Below are 24,581 nucleotides of genomic sequence, written 5' to 3' on the forward strand. Positions count from 1 at the left end.
AGTAATTGCTGCTCTGATACTGAACTGTAACAATTATAGCTTGTTTACTTGTTAGACTTCAGAAATTCTCCAAACATTATTTACTGTAAACAAATGAGTGGATTATCAAAAGTATGACTTTGCTCTGGCTATGGCTGGTAAGTAAAAACCGTTTGTTATGTTTATGTCATAGATTTATCTACCTGTGTCACCAGGGGCTCCAGAAGCCGCTCCACAGTCAAGGTGCGAATTTCAAGACTCTTTGGGTCCCATTTCAATAGGATAGGGGAGGTGGCGGTCGTCATGGTCTCTGTTAAAAACAAAATAATTAAAAGTTAGAAACATATTCATCTAAAATGTATTGGACATGAAAAAAAATCTTACAATTTGCACAAAGTAAATTTCCCCATGTGCTATTGAAGGTATTCTGGGGTATTTACATAGATAATGTGTTCAAAAAGCAATGTTTTGCTGATAATGTCACAGGGGGGCAGAATTAAAAACGTGCAGGTATGTATGTAAAGCCAGCCAAATGATAAGTGCACAAACACAATAGGTTTCAGAGTGGGTCAGGCTTTTGATGGGGGGGTAGCCTTTCTACAGCAGCATTGTGTTGTGGATCGTTTCAATGGAAGGCAAAGTTTCAGTGGAGTCTGGAAACAGCAAATGCTGGCTCTGCACATAAAAAAGCTCAGTCAACAATTCCATCAAACCATCAATGAAAGAGTGGTCACTTCTCTAACCTTAAGACACTGTAATTAACTTTATTAATTAACACCACCAGTACAATATATGTCTGCTAATCTGTAATCTACTGAGTATAGCTGTAGTCAGTTCAGCGAGAACTCTATTGTGTATCACTTTAAAGGTATTTGTCATTCTGTAGAGTTCTGGCCTACATTTGTCCACACTCCTTTAGAAGAATCTGAGCAGCATTTTGATTATGTCAAAGTATTCAGGTACAAACACTGCATTATTGTGCAACTGTACAACGAGAGAATGCAAATGAAGAGAAACAGTGAAAAAGGAGTGGGAAATGGGATGAAAGCTTGATAAAACTTGGAAACAAAATAAGCCCCAAGTTCAGCTCCTTCAGTTAATCCGACCACCTTCTCAAGAGCTTCCTCTGCAGAAAAGGGCAAAACCAGAAGTCACATTAAGCTCTGCAATATGAGTCTCAACTGGGCAGTTCTTCAGACAATCTGTACTAAACTAGAAATTTTTTTTTGATGGTAGGTTTGTTTTTGTTTTTTGGAGGGTTCTTTTGGGGGGGACTCAGTAGGTTACATTAGGTGAATGTGACTACTGAACAGCTGGTATGGGGGGTAGCAGTCTGTTGGTACTGTGGGGATGTTTCTACGGTAAGCAATTTCAGAATGGGCCAACTGGGACTGGCCAAGTCTAGTGCCAATGTCAATGAGGCAGAGGGGAATAAATAATGTGAATAGGAATGACAGATCTGGGCCACAGGCTCCCAAAACTACACACAGCAGGTTAAGATAGATGGACAGAAGGAAATGTAGCAACCTGGCACTACTGATAATGGTGGACCTTTATTTTTAAAAAGTTTGCAGGCCTGTACTTATGCTCATGTCATTACATTTTTGTCGCCTGCAAGGAAATGTGAGGGACAATGAATCAGACCTTGTGCGTCAGCTCATCAATCTATCATGCACAGCACTTTGACAAAACCTAAGGGAATGATGAATGTACTTTTTCTGCTCTGACATTTTCAAAATGTAACAAACTTGTACTAGCAGGTAAGAGTGAGTAGGGGGCTGGCTGTAATGGCAGAATTCTCACTTACTTCCTTGAAAGACAGACATTTGTGCAACTACTTGCTTTCATTGTAATAGCTGATTTTACTAGATGACATAACATGTGTTACTAGTAGGTTTAATCCGCTGTACTTTCTGGTTTCTGGTAAATTCACTCTTAACATCATTATGTTGACTTTGTAAAGGAAGAAACTATACAGTTTGCTATTTAGAACAACATCATCATTTCTACAGTACTTTAAAACACTTAATAATAGTAATAGATTGCTACTTAGAGTCAAGATAATGCAAATGAGAGCTTCTCTTGTCAAAACTAGTTAGACAGTTTTTATGATATTAAAATGTTCCTGGCAGAGCTTTGTATGTACAATAAGAATAAGCAGAAGTGATGTGAATGCTTGCGGCAGAAGAACACGCCACTGACGGGAAAACAGCAGCACTGTGAAAAATACCAGTGCCCTATTGTAATGAAATAAACAGTTCACTGGTGTATGTCAGTGTAACTTCTCAAATACCAAGACTCAAATTATTTGTGATACCTTATCTAACCAAGCCATAAAAGAAGGGGACTGTGTCTATTGAGCTATTGGTTTTAAGTCACAGATGGTAGTTACAACTGAAGGGAAAATGTCAAACACAGTGGTGCCTACATTAAAGTAAAAGTGCAGAAAATAAATAGCCTTTATAAAGTTTATAATAACTATTTTGACTGAATCAGCCGAGTAGTCGATCTGCCAGCTACTTTGATATTCAACATACTGTCTAGGTTATTTGTATTTATAGAAATACTACCAAACATCTTTCAGCTTCTATCTTCTCAGAAGTGAGAATTTACTGCCTTGTAATCATAAACTAAACATCTTTGGGTTGTGGACTGCTCTTCATACCAAACATGACATTTCATATGTCGCCTAGGATTCGTTTAATGTTGGTTATGAACATTTTTCATCTTCCTCTGACATTTTAATGACATTTTAAACACCAAACATTTGGTTACTAGGGTAACCCCATGAAAACAGAGTCTGAACAGCAAGCAGCATTTGAAAGAAAATTAATTGGTTAGTCAGAACCATAATAAATTGCAGTGCAATAATAAAGTCATGCCGATAATGATAGCCCTTCCTGTCTTTACACTGAATTAGTATAAGCTATGGAGAAAAGTAAAAAAAGCATGCTTTCCACAGTAATGACTACACAAATGCTTTCATCACTGCAACACCACAAATGAACAACAAATCACAATCAACGTGTGCAAGTGAATAACATTACTATAATATAGCCAGTGAAGGTGAATGTTCAGATGGTTTATGGGTTGTTTTTTTATTAATATTAAGTTCACTGTCATCTACCACATATCTGTAATGCACCTATGTTAATAATAAATCAAAATGTTTCAAAAACAGTCCAAAGCGGGGTTTCCGATGATGCAAAGCAGAAGGAGGAAAGAAAGTAGAAATTCAGTCAGGATGTTTCGACAAGATTACATCTTTCACAGAGCCAGAATATAAACAGCTGAGCGACTGCCATCTGTCAAAGAGATGTCATCTATAACATCATTATTCAGCACATTCAGCTGCACAGTGTAACAACAAATATGATGAAACAGAATGATATGTGGGGCCGCATTTCTGAAAAAAAAAATCAGACTCTCATGTTTATCAGTAATACAGTACTGCCATCTGACTGAATGGAGTCACATATTCATAGTTTTCAGTGAGGTGGCTGGTATTGAGAGCCACACGACGGAACGAACTGGTCAACATTGGACAGTTCATAGTACTGCAGCACCAGCTCATTAATTTTCTACGATGTAAACCACAAATGAAGAAAACAAATTACCCACTCCATTATTTCAATCACTGAAAACAGTGAAGTCCCTGCCAGAGCTTGACTTTGTCTGTGTTTACATATATCTTACGGAGGATCCTTCCACAGTGAAAACATACAAAGGTACAGGCAGTTGTAAGGATTTTCAATCTGGATAGGTCAATAACGCTCCCTTTAAGCAGGTGAAGGGCACGAAATTTGTCACTGTCACAGCAAGGGTGAGTGCTAATTAGCAAACAGAGGTAGCTAATGTTAATCAATTGGTCATTAGTTTCAGGGTCAATGTGGTCAGAGTTCTGGAGGAGTAGTGACACAGTAATGTATTTTAAAGGTTATATGACATTAATCCAAAAGAACCTTAATTGACAACCTGGGTTACAGATAAGATTTGGTCATTTAACCACTATGCATGTACAGCAGGTGTTAGGAGAAGTGTGCAATTTGCATGCAATGCTATAACACACACGTCACCAGCATGAGTTAACAAACTGAATAGCTGGCAATTGGTGCATCTCATTAGGGCCATTTCAAATACAATTTTGGGCAGGTTTAAAGCATCGGTAGTAATCAACAGCAAATAATATAAGTTTCACCAGGCGAGTGAGATGAGGTTAGCTGTAATTTGCTGTGATTTCAGATATATTTATACATAAAATGGTCAATTAGGGATAAAGTTAGAAAGAACCCTGGAGCTCTTAGTTTTCCTTAATTTTTTCTCTCACCATGCATGACTGCTGTCACTCTGAAGCCTAGCTGCTTCCTTCCACAATGCATACAGCAGAGAGAACGAGAGAGTATTTCAAGGCTTGAGAGTGCGACACTATTGGACAGCACCATGATAATGTCCCCACATACTTTTGAAATGTGTTTAGTTAGCCCACTAAAAGTGTATGAAAAGGTGTTATTTAAAAAAACAATGAGATCAACTCTTTTGGGACTGGTGATCCCAGTCCTAAAAAAGAATACCTGCTTAACTAACAAATAGCTGAACAGAGGAATATTTGGATATAGCCTTATTTATAACCACCCACCGCTTTGGCAAACCAAACAGGCAAAAACAATACGTAATGGACAATGGAATAAATTGTCATGCCCCAGACTGGGGCCTATTATGTGAGGTCATTGAAAAATATTGATAAAATGAACCACAAGTGCATATTATGCAGTCACTCTCATTTCACTGCACATTTTTATCTCATCAGTGCTGTCCCGAGATTAAAGAAACAAGTATAAAGTGTTAGTTTGTTAAGTGACTTGCATTCTGTTTCACAGCTTTCATGATTTGGCATCATGTTCTCAACTAACAACACTGTGAAAAGGTGCACACATTCAAAATAGAAGAGATAACGTGACACAAAAAGAGTATCATCACAAACAGCTTCTAGATTTACCAGAGATAGCTACAGAAGTGGGACAATAGTTTATCTACTTGTCATTGTGGTACTACATTTGCTACAATTATAGCTTTATACTTTAAATAAACTCCAGGGTACCACAACACCCCAGGGAGAGTGTCCTCTGTGAAGGCACAGATTCTCTTTCTTGTGGATCTATTTTGTCTAATTAGTATGTTTTACTCAAAAGCATCTCAAGTGTCTTAGACTAACTGGAAAAACCACATTAAAGCAAGAAATTACCTGCCTATAAACATGATGAAGGGATTTGATCCAAAGCTACAATGATGAATTGGTTGCTGAATCAATCACCAGCTACTGTGATAATCTCTTAACTCCAATTTCTGGTACTACTCGGTTTTCTTAACCATATTCTGATAGTTTATAGACCAAACAGCAAACATTCCGATCATGAAAATAATCTGCACGTTAATCTGCAATAAAAATTAATTCAGTCCACACTTATTGTCCTGTGAGTTAGCCGTCTAACATTTTTTTGTCTGTGGAGTTAATCATTTAATTAATGTTCTTTGATAAATAGAAATAGAAAGTCCACAGTGACCTTTAGAAAGTTTGTAACATGCTCATGGACACTGAGCATCACTAAGATGCATAATGGTATGCAAAACATACAGCAACATCTATTGAAAAAAAAAGAAAAAGAAAAAGAAAAGCACAGGGCGTAACCCAGAATGGGTCATTTGTTGCACTGAGATGAGCGGGATACAGTCAGAACGGAGGATGTCACAAAAGTTTCTAAAGCTCTGGGGACTGCCTTTAACACATGAGTAAGAAAAAAAAGCAAATACAGAAGAAGCACATTCAGGTTTTTTAAAGCGCACAAGAAATCTACAGTTTTGTCACACACCGTTTTCAGCATGCTATAAATTTGTGTGTTTTTGTTTCTTCACAGACACATGTGCAGACACAATCTAGTGATGTACCAGTTTTTGCAGAATTGTTTACCATCACGTTCCCATTACACAACGGTTTTCTCCTGCCTCAGGACAGGCTTTTGGGGAAGAGTGATTAGGTTTCAGAAGGTTTAGAGTAGCACAATTCAAAGAAGGAAAATGGGCCATGTGCTAGAATTTTTAGATTTATTCAAAAAAAAAACTGTGATGCACCAACACTTGCATAAATAATCTACCCTCTAGGCTGAACAGTAACAGTTATCAACAGAAATTTAAAACGTTTTGAAATCAGGGACAGAAAAGTTTTCTGAGCAGCACTATGGCTCGTTATAAACTTGTTTTTATGGTCTTAATTAGCCATGTTATTAAAATTACAAAACAAAAATTATTACAATCAACAAAGCACATGCTTGATCAATTCCAGTTTTGAAATGCTCTCTCCCAAATGATAAAATAATGCCATGTTATGTTTATGTGTTAGTTTTATGGTGAAGGCCTCCCTGCTTAAATTGTGAGTTGACATGATACACACGTTCACAAAGTAATTCAGTACATAATACCTTATGTATGTAAAAAGAAGCCCCTCTGAATTAAATTTAGAAAAAGCCACCCAGAGGTTAAGCAGCCAATATAATATACTGCAAACTCCAACTTAACTCAGTACTTCACAAGTGGAGTTCCTGCTAGTTTTATCAAGCGCTGCTGTTCAGCAATTCATTTCAGTGCCAGAAAGCAGCATCCTCACTGCTCAATTAATCACAAGCTTGCAGATACTGTGCCTTCCGAGTTTGGCAAAGAGTGCTCACCAAATTGCAGCTTTGTTGTTAATTAGGTTTCTTGTTTTGTGTGTTGGTGTTTATAATACTTCAGTTGTCTTAGTACGTTAATTATGTCTGCCCACTCAATGCCCGATCATTAATATAGGTTTCTTGTTTACCGGTTGAAGAAACTACTGTGGAACCACAGTTTTTTCAGCATTATGGATTCGCCCTGAAAAACATAAAAAATAGATTAAATAAGATACTTATTTTTGTAGTGTTAAGTACTATGCTTTGTAAAGCTCATACAATAATTGCACTCATTAGAAAACCTTCAGTTGGCCGGAGCAACTAAAATATATACATAACTTTAATCAAGATGTTTATTAGGTTAAGTGTTGCTCATCTGTGATGTTGCTTAGAAACACCTTCTGATTAAAACACACACACACACACACACACACTCACACACAGATGGGCAGCACAGATGCTTAGCGGTGACAGCAGGCTCACGTGGAATTTCCATACTTCCTTATTAGAGCGTATTTCCTTCAGGTACTGTGGTTTCCGCTTAAGTCTAAAGGCATATATGGTGGGCTATTTCAACTAAAGGATTCTTAGTGTTGGTCTGGTTGAATCCAGACTACTTAAAAATAATATCCAGAAATGCATGGATTAAAATACAAGCATGAACTGCAGACTGACAGTATTTCAGATGCACTTTGAAAGCCATATGCAGGAACTCATAAATTGTCTAAAACACTGAATTAACCATAGAATTTTTTATGTAGCAGTGGCAAAGCACACATGATTTCCAGTGTATTATCTTGGGGCTTCACACTGCTCTTTTTGATTTTCCAACTTCCATGCCTCTTCTGTCTATCTAACCTAGGAATGGTAATGAATTTAGCACAAATAAATCACAGAAGCAAGACGACCAAGACATTAACCTCTTAAGCCCCAACGCCCCCTGATACGGGGGCAAAAGGCAGGAGATCAGGTAGGCTTGGGGCTTAAGAGGTTAACAAAGTCAACCACAAATTGTAAAAACCTCCTACAACTTCGAATGTGTTATTAAAAAGTATCAGAACAACACCAACAATTTTTTGTGACTTCCTCAAAACTCCCCTTTTAATTAATTTTAGCCAAAATGTTCCGACCACAATGAAAATTGTAAAAGTGAGCAACAACTATGAAGCTGAGGGTCATGTACACAGAGGGAGAGAGCACCAGGACAAATATTTAGTGCTCTCTCTCAGCTTGAATGACATGTTTTATTATTAGTGTGCAGAGATGGCAGCAATGTGGGAGTGGCAACAATGGCATCCGTAGCAAGTTCGCCACATGCTGCCATTCTCTGCAAGTCAGCTCATTTGTCACCTAATGTAGGGTGTTCTTGATACTGTCTGTTTTTATTGCCCATTAAATAATATTATTACCTCTGGTTGTGCTTGTGTCAGCTATTCTTTGAAATAACGCTGATGACATGGCAGAGAGACAACTAAAAACGGATGTAAAGTAATTACCTCAGTCAGCCAGATGTGAACTGGGTATTGTCTGGGTTTAAAAGGTGGGTTTCTGTGCACTCAGTTGTGCCTGAATCTTTATATTTCTGCCTTTTTCAAATCACCTCATAAGTTGGTGTGATTAGAATACCTAACCTTAATATATATTAACTGGATAAATGATACCAGAAGATAGAGAGGTGTTGTAGGCCTAAAGACTGATCGATGACCCCCTAGCAACCACTGGCTGCTGGTAAAAATGTGTTTTACTCAACAAGCTAATGAGTAGTGGCTGGATGTCTGTAAAAAGTATTGCTAAAGCCAGAACCACTCACATCTAAAACCATTAATTGACCTTCTGGAAACCACTAGGGAAAAATATAGATATTCTCCAACTGGTGGCGAGTAGTTGCTGAAAATTGCAGGCTATCACTAAGTGTAATGGGTCAAAAAAAGTATTTGGTGCTTTAAGAAAAATAACCACACCATTGGCTGGTCACTAGCCTGTTGCTGTAGTTGTCTGTAGTGCACATGGAATATGACGACTTCACTGGAAACACTGGCCAAGTGCTCACTGAGTGCTAGTGAAATAGTGAAAAATTAAACTGGAAAAAGAGATCATTAACTTTCAAAGTAAAAGTTGTACCTCTTGAAACATGTCGATTTTAGCATTAAGACCCATTTTTTATTTTGAAAGAGAACATTCTGTGTTTCCAGTTTGCATTGCATTTTTTCACTAGTTTCACTATTTGGTCAATACTTTTACAGACATGTCGCCATTGCGGTGCTCTACTGCCAAGCAAAGAGATGACAACTAGGATTCCCTGAGATTCCGACCAGTATCTCACAAAGACCTAAGCTATACAATCACTAACCAGCAAAATAACAACCCAAAAGCAATTAGCTAGCCTATTGAAAAATAATGCAATTGTTGAGTTAAATATTAATCCAGCAACAGGAATCCTATTTTATATTTTACCAAAAAAAAAGCACCCCGTAAAACTGAGAGATGTGCAAAAGCCAATTAAATTTTGTTTGAGCAAAACTAAAATGAAGAAAACCCAGTAATAACAATGTTCAACAATGCATGCTCAAACATCCAGGTAAAGAAAACCCAAAAAGCTGATAATAACAAAGTTAATAGTAATAACAGTAATAAGAAAGCTACTATAACAGACAATTCATCAAATCCTTTGTTGACAAACTCTATGTAACAAAGTAACCAATAAATAATTGCTGAAGATGAACAAAATTGCTAAATTTGTTAGGCTGTAATTGTGTTGTTCTTGTGGTAAAAGTTGACAAAAATTAATCAGGTATGACCTTTAAGCTCGTTTTCATGCTCGTATCTAGTTTTGTCTGGTTCATTTCATTTTCAATGTCACAGCAATATTTAAAATGTGAGACAAACAAATTTAAAAAATAAAACCTTTTTTAATAAAGTGTGTTCAAAATAATTTGCTCCATGTCTTTATTCAGTGAGCACAGGCTCTTCGATGGCTGAGTTCTGCTGCACATAACTGGGCTAGTGTACCTATCAAAACAGATATGTGTAGTACTGTAGTAAAGCAGACATTTCTGTATTTATTCATGCCGAGTCACACTGTCAGCGCAAAATTGAATAAGGTTATCACACTTCACAGGTCTTTCTTGAATTGTGACTGCCTAGTTGTAACAGACTATGCACATCTCTAGACCTGAGGATCTTGTTTAGAAGTAGACCAATATAAATTTAACTGCACTAACAATAAGTAGCAGCGAGAGATGCAGACAAGGGCTGTGACAGTTCATTAAGATGTCCTTTCAGACTCAGTGAACACCAGTAGCCCTTGCAACGACTCCTGAATTAAATCTTGTCAGAGAAAGATTCATTTACATATTAGTGACATTTTGATTAATGTCAAATCAAATGATACACCTCTCACACCTGAAGAACATATTGCTGAAAAGATCAAGCAGGAAGGTCCTATCATTAACCTAAAATGAGCACTCTGTCAAAGGAGGAAATCAAGCACTGGTTACGAAATGAAAAGTGGTGCTTTTAGACTGCAGCAAGACAAAGTCGAGGTGATAGCAAGGCTTTTTTTCCCCCTTGGTATGAGCTGCACCCTTGTGTGAACTTACCACTGAGTAGAAATCCAAAATCTCCAGGGGGAAGATGGTGAAGAGATTTTTAAGGCCACAAGAAGCATTTCAGAGCTAGTAATCAAGGTGCTAGGTTTAAGTCTGCCTGCCTTAAAAACTCTGGCATCCAAGAAGTCTAAATGTCATGAACATTTATTTTCCCTAATAAGGAATGAGATAATTAATTGTTAATTGTGTTAATTTCTGTCAGATATACTGTTTGTGGTTACTTCCTGTATTAAGGTCAGAATTTCAAATATTATACAAATATATAGAGAAAGATTCATGTGTCTATTATATAAAAATATATAAAAATAGACACCAAGGTTGCATGAAGTATTCTTTTCTCGAGCATTGTGAACTTGCATAGGTATTTGGGGGGTTTTTTTTTAGTTGTCTTTTTTTTTTTTTTAATCTTGTGTTCTCGCCTAAATGGGTTTTGTCTGGGTGCTGCTGTTTACTTTTCACAGTCCAAATACATGATTGTTTAGGTTAATTAGTGAGTCTGAATTGCCCATATGGATGTAACTCTGAATGATTGTCACTCTTGCTATGTTAGCGCTGTGATAATAGCTCACATGATGGAGGAGTGTTTTGCAGAGGATTCACACCTTGGCCTCTGTGATGGTAATGGCCATGTGTTTTTTTCTGGCTCATGTGATGACTCACAGGATTAATAGTGGACTACCTCCAAGGGGACAACCCCCACTAGGGGTTTAATACCTTGGACTCATCATCAGTTGTTTTAGAACTGAAGAGGGTTTTTGGATGAGAGGCAAGACATCTTCAGAAAAATGTGCCCATACATTTTTGTCATCTACCAGATAACACAAATGCTGAATAAAGTATCTTTATCTAAATGCATATAAAACTAGAATTTTCATTTTTGTCTAAAAACAATATCGCTATCCCCCATGGTTCATGAATGTTACAATCCACATACTCAAAACACACTCAAGTGCACTCTAACAAATGAGTCAACTGTAAAAAAATAAATAAATAAATAAAACAATTAAAAAGAACAAAAACAGGAAATCACACCGTCAAAGGTCATCAAAGTTTCCATTTTCAATTTTTATCCAGTTGTATTTCTTGACACAGACAAAAGACACATGATTTAACCCTGACAGACTGGTGACCTGTCTGGACTATACACTGCCTCTCCCCCTCTGGTTAATAGTTTAGGAGGTCCCACAGATCCATCATTATTGCTATGAATTTAGATGCCACTGAACAATCCTGTTCATTTGTTGTTAGACACTTGCCTGCTACTCATCCATCCATTTTTCTTTTGACTATGCAATGCAGTGTCATGGTGGCTTGAGCAATATCCCAGCTGTCACGGGGTGATCACATTCACACTTACAACCAATTTAGAATTACCAATTAACCTAACATGCACGTCTCTGCACTGTGGGAGGAAGCTGAAATACCCAGAGACAACCCACACAGGCACAAGGAGAACATAAAGCTGGAGGATTTGAACCTAGGACCTTCTTGCAGTTAGGTGACAGTGCTAAACGCCACTGCTAGTTATATGATATATATTTCTATGCCAGTGCTAGTGTTTTACATATTTTATGTTTTTTGTGGTGACAACACCAATATCACAGGCCACCATATAGAGTTTTTTGTTTGTTTTTGTTTTGAAGACTTTTTAATCCCAGTGAAGAGCTCTAAACTGGGCATTGATTTTGGTCAGCAGCTCCCACTTTCTTTCTCTCCCACCCTCTGTTTTTGTATGTTTGTGTGAACAGTCTCTATGTAGACTGAATTAAAACAAGATCATTTATGGAAGAAAGGATTATTGTTCGCTTTACCCCTGTAAGAAAACAGGAGGCTGAATCCCTGAATAAAATCAATCCCAAATGGTCATAAACCTGTATATAAATGTATCCAAAATTAGTGGATTCAAACTGATGCTGGCAGGGTAGCATATGTTCATATCATGCTACTGTGGCCTCAGTCAGGCCTAGAGAGTAGTGGGCCATGGCCTGACAACCTGCAAGGTAAAAATGTGTATTCTTCAACTGGTTAGTGAGTGGTTTCTGGAAGTTGTGTGAAATTGGTCACAAAGAGGGTGTACAACCAAAAATATCCATGTGGTTCCTTTGGTTGCTAGCAGAATGAGGCTTTCACCAATAGTTTGATATAAAAACAACCTGAATAAAATGCCAACTTATCTGGAAACACTTGCTAACTAACAATAGAGCAGTTGTGACTAGTGCAGTGCTGTACACAAAGCTGCTTAAATTGACTGAGAAAAGAGTGGACTGGGTAAGAGTTATGACAGTTTATCCTTTCTCTCACAGAATGTTTTGATAACTATTTTGACAGAGTTATAAAAAAAAAAAACTCACCCCGAGGAGAGACAGACACAGTCTGGACCAGAGTTATTAGCTAAACAGAGTGCCAAGCATACAAAAAATCTAAGCAATGCAATTATCTATCCAATTCATTTGTTTTGAATATTTCCAGCCTCCAACCAGCAGCAGCTGAAGCAGCGGGAGAGGTTCAGGAAGAGAAAGCTGTAGCTAATGAAGAGAGTGATGTAGGAGAGGAGTACAGCAGCCAACATGCTGCTGTGGGAGAGCAAGCAAGGGCAGAAGCAACAGTTCCACACGCACCCGTCAGCTATAGCCACAAATAGAATCCAATTCTGCCATGGTCCCAGCTGTGCATCTCCCTGATTTGTAGTGTTTCTGCTGCATTTTTCTTCTTCTTTGTGTTCTTTGGTTTCCGTGTTTGTACTTTCTGGGTTTGTTTATGTTTACAACTGTGGCATTTTATTTCTGCACTGCTGCCAGTTCACCTGTACACAGGTCTCAACTGCCCAAAAATCACATTTTTTTTGTCTTTATAACAAAAAAAAAAAAGGGGGGGGGGGGGGGGGGGGAAGAAACACATAATTGAGCACCTAGACAACAGACAGCCATCGGCAGTGCTACATATGTTTTCTTTTGCAATTAATGATCAACTCAAACATTATAAACTTAGCACAAAAAAATGAAGAAAGTTAAAAGTTAGGAAGTTTAGTTGATCATTTCTTTGTTACAATTCTCCTTGGCAGTAAATCTTATACCTTTGGAAGGTCTGTTTATTTCCCCTTAAACGGTGCCAGATTTTTATGCAAAATGCACTTGTGGGTTGAGCAGCAGAGTTCAGTATGTGGGTTGTCCCCATAAAGAACTCTGTCAATGCTAAACAGCTTGTACTGCTTTAACTCTTGTTTTGAGTTTCATCAGGTGTCTGCCCGGTGCTTAATTAGCAGCACCTGTGAGCAAGAACCCTGCTACAGTTCGAGTCTGCTCCAAGCATCCCAGATTTCACTGATATGGGTAGGACCCGTGCCAAAGCGCAACTTCAAGCTGTTTTTTTTTTTGCAAAATCAAGTTGCAGCAATATTTGGAATGAGCCTTGGAATCATCTCCAAAATGAAGGCCATATGAGAGGCAACATCAAAGACAGGCCAATAAGTGGGCGCCCACAGGGAGAAACACCACAAAAAGACCATTTCGTCAGTCTGTCAGCACACAGTCTTCTACAGATTTGTAATCATGTTTGCTGGACAATACAGCAGACGGCTCTCTACCCAGACAATCTTCAGGGCTCCCAGTAGGCCTATCATTACTGCTCTTCACCATTAGGCCGGTTTGGGCCGCTGTCACCAACATGTGCACTGGAACTTGAAGATGTTAAGGAATGTTATGTTCCTCTATGCTGATGACTCTAGATTCTGCCTGCAGGTTATTACGTTTATTATTTAATATTGGATAATATGTTTGAATTTAGAATCCAGCTGTACACCTAAGATTCACCCACAAATCAAGCTCTTGCAGTGTAGGCCTATATCTGCTCCAACTATTTACTCCACTCTCCCTGAGATGATTAAGTCCACCAGTATGGTGTAAATGCAACAAACTAAATTCATGTTCAGCAACATTTTTCCAATACTTTTTGACCTTCTAGAAACTTTTGTTTGTTCCTGTGCTTTAGGTAGTGTAGTTGCTTCTTGCCAACACAGCCAAGCTTCACTCCACCAGCTACCAAGCCTGCCTCTCCCATCTGTATTCCAGCAGACACCCTCCTCAACTAACTCTGTTAACAGTCCAAACCTATATTTCCCAGCCTCACTGCCAGCTACAACTAACTTTGAGCCACTTCCCTACTTACCACAACTGCAACAGTTAGGGTTGTTAGGGTCCCTGGGTCGTCGACCCAGTGTTTTGTGTTTTTGGTTCTTTGATTTTGTTAGTTCATTATATTCTAGCTTTGCTTTAGGGGTTTTAGGATTATTCTTAGTTTAGGTCCTCTGGGTGGGGTTTGGTTAGAGTTTTAGTGTTCTGGTTTTCTGTCTGTGTTCCATAGTTGCTGTCTCCCCTGTCTGCAGTATCCCCACGTCCAGTCAGTGTCTGTGTCTGCCCTGGTCCCACGTCTCTGTTCCCTTTGTTAAAGTGCTTGCCTGTGAGTCTGTGTTATGTTTCCTGTTTTACTTTGAAAGTCCATGTCTCATGTTAATGTGTCTGGTTTTGCTTCCCCTTGTCCCGTTAGGCCTGATTTGCCCCAGCTGTGTCTCCCTCCTGTTGCCCATTTCCTGATTGCTCCCTCTATGTATTTAAGCCCTGTGTTTCAGTTTGTCAGTGCCGCGATCTACTCTTATCTACCCTCACTTATGCTGTGTTTTGTTTTTCCTGCCTGCATTAATGTTTGTACTTTGGAAGTTTGTTACTTTGAGTTCAGCATTAAAGCTGTTTTTTTTGAGTTCATGTCTGTCTCCGGAGTCTGCACTTTGGGTCTTTTTCCTGCCTGCACACAGCCGTTCCATAACAGTTCTTTTGGATTGCCTTTTCAGCTCTTAACAGATTCTGTAAATCTGGCAAAGTGCAGTGCATAAAAAGAAACGATTAAAAAAAAAACATTTATGTTAAAGTCCCATGAGTTACACATATTGCATCTCAAACTGATGAAAAAGAATATTCTAGCTCACTACAGTCCTTATGTGTGATTTGACTATTTTCTCCTGTGATGGTCTTAAAGGCAGAATCACAATCAAGATGCCACCCTGCCTCATGTGCGTGTAAACATGGATTAACGTCACTACACTGAATGTATTAACAAATGAGGTTAATACATGATAAGCATTTAAGGAGCAGAGAAATTAGGACAAATCCAAGTGCTAAAACAAGTGGGGATTACTCATAATATTTACATTTACAACACTATATTCAAACAAAAATGCAAAACAATAAAAATATATAAATGCATAAACGGTAAATGCTGAAGCATATTTATTTCCCAGCCCCTTGTTCAGTATGTTTACAGTAGTTTTAATATCAGTAATATATAATATTATCAGTACTGACTAATTTCTACTTTAAGCATGGGCGAGAAGCCGGGTAAAAATAATGCTACAAGAGGAAGGTCCTCAAAATTGAGCTTGCAATACTTTTAACACTCAAAAGGAAAATTATAGACTTATTTACTGCTAGACCATCTGCTAAACTCTCCAACAAAGAAAGTTAGTGGCGAGTCAAAAAACGTATTAGCGCTTACAAGGCTGAGGCATTTAAAATGCATTTCAAATGAAATATCTGAATGGTTATAAAGGACCATATATTGCACATTTTTCTCCCTGAGAACATGCATATTTTTCAAAGATAGAAAACAACGTTTAAACACTGCTTGCAATGCATAAAATGGGCATCAGCTCTTTTTTTACCCTCTGACACCAACTTTGTGACTACAATCCCTGTCATTTGCCATTATGTAAAGTTAATATGCCAACACTGCACTGACCCAGATTCAAAGCAAAGTTAAATACATGCACACAGATGCGCGGAGCAGCAGGGGAATCTGTAAATGCAGAAGTCAAGGCTCAAACTGTCATATCACTGTTCTCCAGAGCTGTGTTTTTAGAGTGTCCAAAAAAGACTGATCAAAGTAGAACACAACCTGTGAAATTCCCAAAGCAGTCATGTTTTCTTAGGAACTCAAAAACCATTTTTAAATACATAATGTCTGCAACGAAAAACTGAGTTACAACGTCTTCTGATAACCTACCCCCAACTGACTGGAAGTGATCCCTCAATCAGATGAAACACTTTTCCAAAAAGTCACATTTTGTCCTTTGGATATAGTCGGTGTTAGTAGAAAGGGAATTTGTAATCTTGAGTATATCGTTTTTTTACCCCACTCATCAGGATCTGTTTGAGTGGCAACCCTAGAAATATAGTAAAAGAAAACAACAGAATAACTATTGTTCTTAAGCTTTAGTATAAGGTGCAGGACAGCTGGTGAATTTAAAAGTTTTGTTTTTTATCATGAAAACACAAAAGAAGATGAGTATCATAGAAAAAAAAACAATGAGTGTATACCTTGTAGAATGCATTATGTACTTCGTAGTGCTTAATACTTCAGTAGCGTTCAACTAATACCTAATTCTTAAAAGGATGACTAGGCACTGGTTGTGCAATTATTATTCAAATGTCCCTTTAAAGGGTTACTGGCATTTCTCCCTTCTACTGCAACTAAAACAATACATCACACAGGGTGAAGTCCATCAATACTTAAAAGAAACAAAAAAAACAAAACCCTAGACTAATTGGCTTTTACTCATTAATCAATTTGTTATTCTCTTCCCTAACAAACAGGAATTTGTTTTTCTCATTATTCAGTGCACCCAAATTAACTTGAACATTAGAAAACTCAACTAAAACAATTTATGTTTTATATCCAAAGTGGGTTGCCATTTACCTTTGCTATTCCCCAAATGGGCTTTTTTATCTGTTTTTTATTTAATCCAAAGTATGTCAAAAAAATATTTTTTTTATTAGAACAAATGTCTAAAATCTGTCAGACCTTCATCACACCATATCTAAACATTCAGTCAGCTGAAGTCACGTCATTTAAAACTGTCATGACTATCATTATTAACACTCCTCTCATTGTCACTTTTCTATGGTGAGTCTGCTGCACAAACAGGCTCAGATCAACAGTCCTAGAATGCAGCTGGCAACAGTAATATTTGTTTCCAGCGATTTGCTGCAATCTATAGGCTATGTCAACCAGATCTTCCAAGTATGAAGAGAACTAGATATGCTGCACGCAAGTACAGAACACAAGAAAGATTACAGATTCACTGGATAGACAGCTGAATGAAATCAATGACCACCACAGCAGCAACCAGACCAGCCTGTAGGTAATGAAACATAAGACAAGGCAGGCAAAGGCTAGCTTGTTTCCAGCGATTGAGCTTTCAGTTAAGTTAAATATGTACATAAACACATACACTAAAATACAGAGCTATATACTTAAAATTAGAGCAGGGCGATATGACCAAAAATATTTATCACGATATACATTTGAAGATTTGCGATAACGATATAACTGACGATATAATTGACACTAGACAAAATACTTTACAACTCCACAACTTTATTAGTGCAAAAAAAACCAAAAACCATCAATGTATTTTCACTTAAACAAGCAGCTGTTTTTTATGTGCATTAAAGTTTTAACAGTGCAAAATTTAACAGTGCAAATGCAAGTTCCTTGCTGACAGTTTAACCAAAAGGCATTTCCAGTGGAACCATATCCTCAGCATAACCATGTATAATATCCACAAAACTTAAAATGAGGTTATACACACACAATACGGTAATATCATGTTGAAGCACACTACGTATCACTCCGCAATGATAGCCGTAATGCTCCGACAATCCATCAAGCGGTGCAGCTTCGTAGCTTAGCAAAGTCGTACTGAAACATTTGACAGATTTTCGAGCACCGTGTACCACATAAAATCGTTTCGAGGTCAGTAAACACAACCAGAATTCATACATAAGGCACACGGTATTATAAGGGGTAATAACGAAGGCCCGCTAGCATGCTCTACCAAAAATAGTGCTTTGTTGTGTATCTGACGGACGAAAGCTAAACCAGTTCCACATCACTGAAGTTGCAGCATTTTTACAAACCAGTCCAGCTTCATCTGTTTCATTCAACGATCCGCATGCGCATTTTACCCATATTCTATCGCCATATTTCATTTTCTTATCGTTGCCCAACATTACACCGGTATTACCGTGAACGGTATGATATGGCCCAGCCCTACTTAAAATCATAGATATCATTACTAGATGTATGACAGCCCATGACAATTTAGTTATGGTTTACTGTCTGGGATTAACTAATGACAGCAGTTTAGAATAAATAGGTCACATGTAGATAAAGATTTCTAATCCCACATCAGACATGAGGTTTGCCTGTGGTAGTGGAAAATCAAACCATCTAGTGGATAACTAAAACCACTTCACTGTTTGTTTGTTTTTTATTACTGTTTTTATTTTTTTTTAATGTTATTTGGAGAATGCTCCCTGATTTGTGTTTAATTTCAAATACTGTAGAACTTGAGCACAGCAAAACTCATTGGCCAGATGAGAAAGTGATGGGAGGAAAGAGCAAAAAGGACAATGAAAGCAATAAATGTTCTTCGTGGATGCTGAACATGTATGTGTGTAGGTCATGGGTCAGGTTTTCCATGGCCATCTAATATTTAATATTATTAGCATAGCCCTGTACGTTGTAGCAAAACAACATAATGGTCATTATCAGGTCAGCTTGAAAGACACATAAGTGGGCTTCTCATGCCATGATGCACATGTACATGTCCCCTGCTACATAACTTAAACTTTAACTTAGTCTTAAAGCCTTAAGCCCCCATCTTGCTGAACAGTAACATGTTGAAATCTTTCATGGTTGAGTACTCTTCTTTAAATTTTTATTTTTTTAAAATGCTTTTAAAACATTTTGTGAGGTGTGAATGCGGGTATGAATGTGAGTGTTAGCCCTGCAACAGACTGGGTGTACACTACCTCTCACCCTAAAACAGCTGGGATTGGCTCCAGTAAAAATTGGTAACTGAAACTGTAAGGTAACTGAAATAGTGTAACTTTTGTCTACAAAAGATTTTTTTTAAAGAATCCTTAGTCCAAAGAACCGGTTGGAGGTCAATCCAGACCACCAGTCTTGCAATACATTGATGGAAATTCTGGAACATGACATTGGCTGTGACTGGGCTCCTTAGGCCAGGGACCACACTATAGCTTACAAAATGAATCATGTTGTGTTCAATTAGACAAGCAATTAGGAGGATCAACTAACTAAAAAAGTGCCTACTTAGTTCATTACAGCATGTGAAGAGGGTAAACGTTTTCTTACAGACCTCAACAGAAACTGGCTTCATTTTTGTTTTATTTTAAACCAGAGAAAAATGGCGAACGTGATCAATGTCCAGAAACAAGTTGTTTAGCCAAGGTTACTAAAGTTGACCAAAGCAAAGAATGTACATGTTCTTAATCTTATAAAAAAAAAAAAATTATTGTTTCAAAGCACCTGACTGACTGGACTAAAGATGTATCTTTTAACAGGACAACCACCCTAAACCCATACCCAAGACAGCACTAAATCAACAGGAGTAGAAACTAAGTCAACTGAAACTGTCCACTGACGTTACTGTAAAAGAAAGCTAGCCTCTCGTTTAAAAACTCACACATAGGATCACTAGCTCTTGTAAAGTTTTAAAACAGTGAGTTAATACTGGGTAACTATGAACGACTGTAGGCAAGAGAGAAAGGAACAGCAGGAAGCACAGTACACTGAAGTATGGGAATAATTTCTGAGAAATTGGGAAAGACGCTGAAAGCTGCATTCAGCCACTGCACTGTAGGGCATTTCTGTGAAAATCGGTAAGCAGCTGCAGATTCTAAGCCTTTAACACCCCAGTTTTTGGTTTATTTATAGAAAAGATCCATCTTATCTTGACTGAGGTTGAGGTTCATTTGAAATCAACTTTTGAGGGGGGGGAAGAATTATTTCCCCAGCCACTCATTCCAAGCTTCTAGGCTAAGCTATGAATGTATTGCTCCTGGTCAGCATATAGATTTTCTGTAAGAAAAGAGAAGAAAAGCAGTCACCTAACAATAGAGAAGTTAATTCACCAAGACTGAGCGCACACACACACACTGTGGGGGAGGAGCTAGCAAATACTTGGGGCCCATGCTGGTCCCAGATGTAGCCTGAGGTGGGGGTGTAAAAAGAATCAGAGAGAGAGAAGAGAGGCCCCAGAAGCACAGAACAACTGAGAAGATGAGGGACTTGAAAGCCCTCTAGCAAGACTTTCCACACAGCGTCGTTATTGATGATCAAAACAATAAGGTCGCATGATAGAGGATGGGGACAAAGCAGAAGGCGAGAAAGAACCTTCTAGCAACCTGAGTGTGTTGACATGGCACTGCATGGCTAGAGAAATGACAAATGTGCAAGTAAAGATGACCCTGAATTTCTGAAATTACATACAGTTCACCAAACAACATTGTTTGTGCTCATTCATTGATGCACATGCTACATCTGCAAAACACAGCGGATTCCTACAGAGATACCTCCCTGCTGTTGAGGCCTACTGAAACTAACATGCTTGTTCTCCTCAGAACTTCGTTAATCTCTGAACAGATGAAAAAGTTATCACAATTTTGGGCAATTTCCACATGTCACTATCTATCAAATATCTTTTAAAAAAATAGACATAAAATTTTCTGTTTTTTGAAATACAACATTATGCCAAAACAATATCATAACAGATGCAATTGATAAAAAAAAAACAACTACCAGCTATCTCACATGAATTATCTGCACGAATGCATTTCATTTTTACTCATTCAAGTACTCCTCTGAAGGTGATGGAGCGATCCAAATCACCTGGACAAATTCTGGAAAATAACTTGGGCTTCGTTGTTACTTTATACGCTCAAACTGATAGGGCCACCAGCAGACAAAAAGAAAAATGCTATTAACAATTCAATTTTGTCAGAATCAATAACTGCTTCCAAGAGACTGTGACATCTGCGGGAGGCTGGGGGAGACTCATTACAACAGTAGTGTGACTCTTGGCAGCAGCGTGGCATAACGCTCTTGTTCAGAACCTCTATGAGAAAAGGTGCTGTCTGTGCTGTGAAAAAATATACAGCTCTCGGGAGAACTGAACTCTGTCCACTGTCCACTCTGTTTTCCACTGATACCACTAAAATTTCATTAGAGGTTGTTTCCACTTCTTAATTAAAGTTGTTATCAAAGAACAGCTTTAATTTTGTAAAAGGAGCTTCTTGGTCTTTATGTTTTGCTGATTCAAAAGATTTCCATTATCTAACTAGCAGCTCACTGTGAAATAAGCAGACTGCATTTTCCCCAGATGCAAGTGTTCCCTTGCCAAAACGCACGATTACAAAATTTTGGGTTTATCAGTGAATTGTATAAAAACAAAACTTGCATTTGACATAACTTATATTTGGTGTTAGACCCAGCTGCTGCCACACTATCCACGGTAGGTTTATACTGTGTGGCAGCAGAGTTATGTTAGTTCTATGAGTCTAATTTTTATTTTTATTTTGTTTTGACTTTTTGCTTTTTCAAGGTGAGTTTGCTCATTTCAGCTGAGTTTTTATTAGTTTAAGTGTTAGTTTAAGTCTTTATTAAATTTTATTATATGGAGAGCATATGTCTGAGACAAGATTTATGGAAATTAGTGCAAGTATTACAATAAAAACACAGAACCTTTGAAAGCAGCTGATCACAGTGTTGTAGGTATCCAAAGACACACACACACACACACACACACACCCAACTCTCTCTATCCTGACATATTAGCAGAAGAAGACAACCGTAGTGATAGATATAGCTATACCCAATGACAGCAACATTAGGAAAAAGGAACACGATAAGTACCAAAGACTGAGAGAAAAGCTCAAGAAGATGTGTAGGGTGAAGGCAACTGTGGTCCCAGTGGTAATCTAAGCACTCGGTGCATTGACCCCCAAACTGGGCGAGTGGCTCCAGCAGATCCTAGATAACTGTTTTGGGGTTTTTTTCCAGATGTAATTTTAGTTTATTTTTAGTCAACTACAATGACCTTGTGTGGCAGAGCTGCTGGCACAAGTGTGGGCGTGACTACCTAAATGAAGGAATATAAATGTCTCAGATATCAGTTAAACAACAAGGTATAGAATAAAAAATCATCTTTAAAATACAGTATTGCCATCTTTGTTTGCTTTTGGAAGAGTGACTCATTTAGAAATATAGATGATGGATTTCACTACTTTCTGTGGCCAGTTGTGCAAATATTATATATAATATTATATAAATATTGGCCTCAGTGTTTTCCAGATTTCCCATCCTTATGCTGACTTCCTGAATGAATTCACATCAGTTAAATGAACTAAAAAAAAATGGGTTAGCTGTAGCGGAATACTTATGAAAAACCTGGTTTACCAGATGGCCACCAAAACTTTTCACTCATTTTCTCCAATTTGACATGAAACTTAAAACCATGTTTGAAAAAGAGCTCCTGTGCAAAAAGCCCGAGGGCTGTTACTGCTACTGAATCTATAAGCGCTATATGTTTACAGGCAGCTGGCCACAGTAAACACAGTATCTATATGACTACAACAAAGTACATAGTTTAGTAGATCAGCACAGTGTAAAGGGGGCATCCCTGTGAAGTCCTGAACATTACATCCTGACATAACTTGACATTAAACACTAAAGTGATGTAAAATTCCCATAAGTAAGTCTTACTACTTCAAATTCTTACAATCATTAAAAAAAAATCTCACCATTTGTTTGAGTCTATAAAAACCGGGCAGAAAGCAGTGACAGCTGCCTGGATACCTTTCAGCCTAAGAGGATAAAATCTCAAGTTATATTTCGATTTTTAATGGAGTGCTGAGTGGAATTTTAAAATAAGTGCAAAATCACATTTTACCTTCTACCTCACTGTATTGCAATGGGACTTTAAAACAGGGGGAATGTAACAGTCTAACTTGCTAATATCTTGTCAATAATATAAACTGAAGCTTTCAATGTTATCCACTTTTGTTAAAGCCTGCTGCAGTATGCACCGTTTATCTGCAGACTCTATTAAACCACTGTGCAAATACAGTGTAGGACAATGCAAAGTAGTGTGCAAAAGTCTGCAGTCTTCCACGTTTTCCATTGCCTGATGGATTAAACTAGAATCGCACTTATTCATGTTCATAATTCAATTAATCTTGACAATATCTCTAATCCTGCTGACTGAAATGCAGCTCCAAACACGACCACTATGTTTCATGCATGGCTGTAGAGACTAACGCACCTGATGCCACTGATGTTAACTTCTTGTGTGGTGACAGCCACCGTTCCACTGTGATTATTTCTGACATGGCTTCAGCGATCATTAAACAGATCAACTAAAAGGTCCGCTCATTTCTCAGGTCCTGTGTCAGATCCTTTCTCTATATTTTCCTATTTCTTCCAGATACTTTTTTCTCTGTTGTACATTGTTTTAAGGCCTGCCACTTCTTCGTTTGTCCTCCACATGTCTGTTTACCTTTTATTTCTTAGGATATTAAACACCCTGCTGAGATATGCCAAGTTCTCTTTGGGAATCACCTTAATGGCGCAAAAACATTATCTTAAATGTCAACCTGTATTATCTTTTGTTTTTTGTAGTTTGAACTAAAGAAATGTGAATAAATTATATAATTTTGTGACAGTGTGCTAGTAAAAGGTGCCTCAAGATACAATTTAAAACAGTCTTCTTGCAAAGTTGTCTGTTATGTTCAAGCACATTAGTTCATGCTTTGAACTAGGTGTCTCTTGTACGCTTGAATGTTTCATAGATCAGTATTGAGTGGCTTAACAAACAAACAAACCATTCATCTGAAAATAGTCATTGGGTGAATAAGCAGCCAATGTCCAAAGAAAAACCATGAAAGACCTTCAAAAAATCTGCTCCTTGGAAGCAAAATATAAAGAAATGAGGGGTGGCTCGAGCCCTTTGCACAGTGCCAAATTGGCCATTGATGTGGACATGAGCATGAATAGTTATCTGTCTCTCTGTGTTAGCCCTGTGATGGACTAGTGATATGTCCCTGGTGTACCCTGCCTCTCACCCTCTGGCAGTTGGAATAAGTTTCACGGCCCACTGCAACTCAGAACCGAATAAACAAAAGAAAATAGATGGATGGTTATACGGATGTTTTTTTGTTTTGTTTTTTAAAGTATTATCACACTCTGATTTTGAAGCCATCCCACACCTTAAAATCTGTGAATATCTGTTCGCAGCTTACAGTGGCTGAAAAGGGCAGGATCCCTATAATTCCAAAGTGCTGTTAAAAATTTAGCTGCAACCTGGTTTTAAGATCCAAGTTTCAAAACATTAAAATTTAACAATTGTTCCCACACAAGTCAAGTCGTGATGACACAAGAG

General features: G+C 37.9%; 1 protein-coding gene across 1 annotated transcript in view; it reads right to left on the reverse strand.

The window, feature by feature from the left end:
• The window catches only part of ctnna2 (catenin (cadherin-associated protein), alpha 2), a 321,242-nt gene that overhangs the window by 291,843 nt on the left and 4,818 nt on the right, over positions 1–24,581 (reverse strand). Inside the window, exon 2 of the mRNA XM_006787177.3 lies at positions 183–289. Coding sequence (XP_006787240.1) covers positions 183–284 — 102 coding nt within the window. The 5' untranslated portion in view covers positions 285–289. The remainder of the gene's footprint in view (positions 1–182; positions 290–24,581) is intronic.

The sequence above is a fragment of the Neolamprologus brichardi genome, chromosome 6 (assembly GCF_056152115.1).
Source record: "Neolamprologus brichardi isolate AB-2024 chromosome 6, ASM5615211v1, whole genome shotgun sequence".
Classification (NCBI taxonomy): Eukaryota; Metazoa; Chordata; class Actinopteri; order Cichliformes; family Cichlidae; genus Neolamprologus; species Neolamprologus brichardi.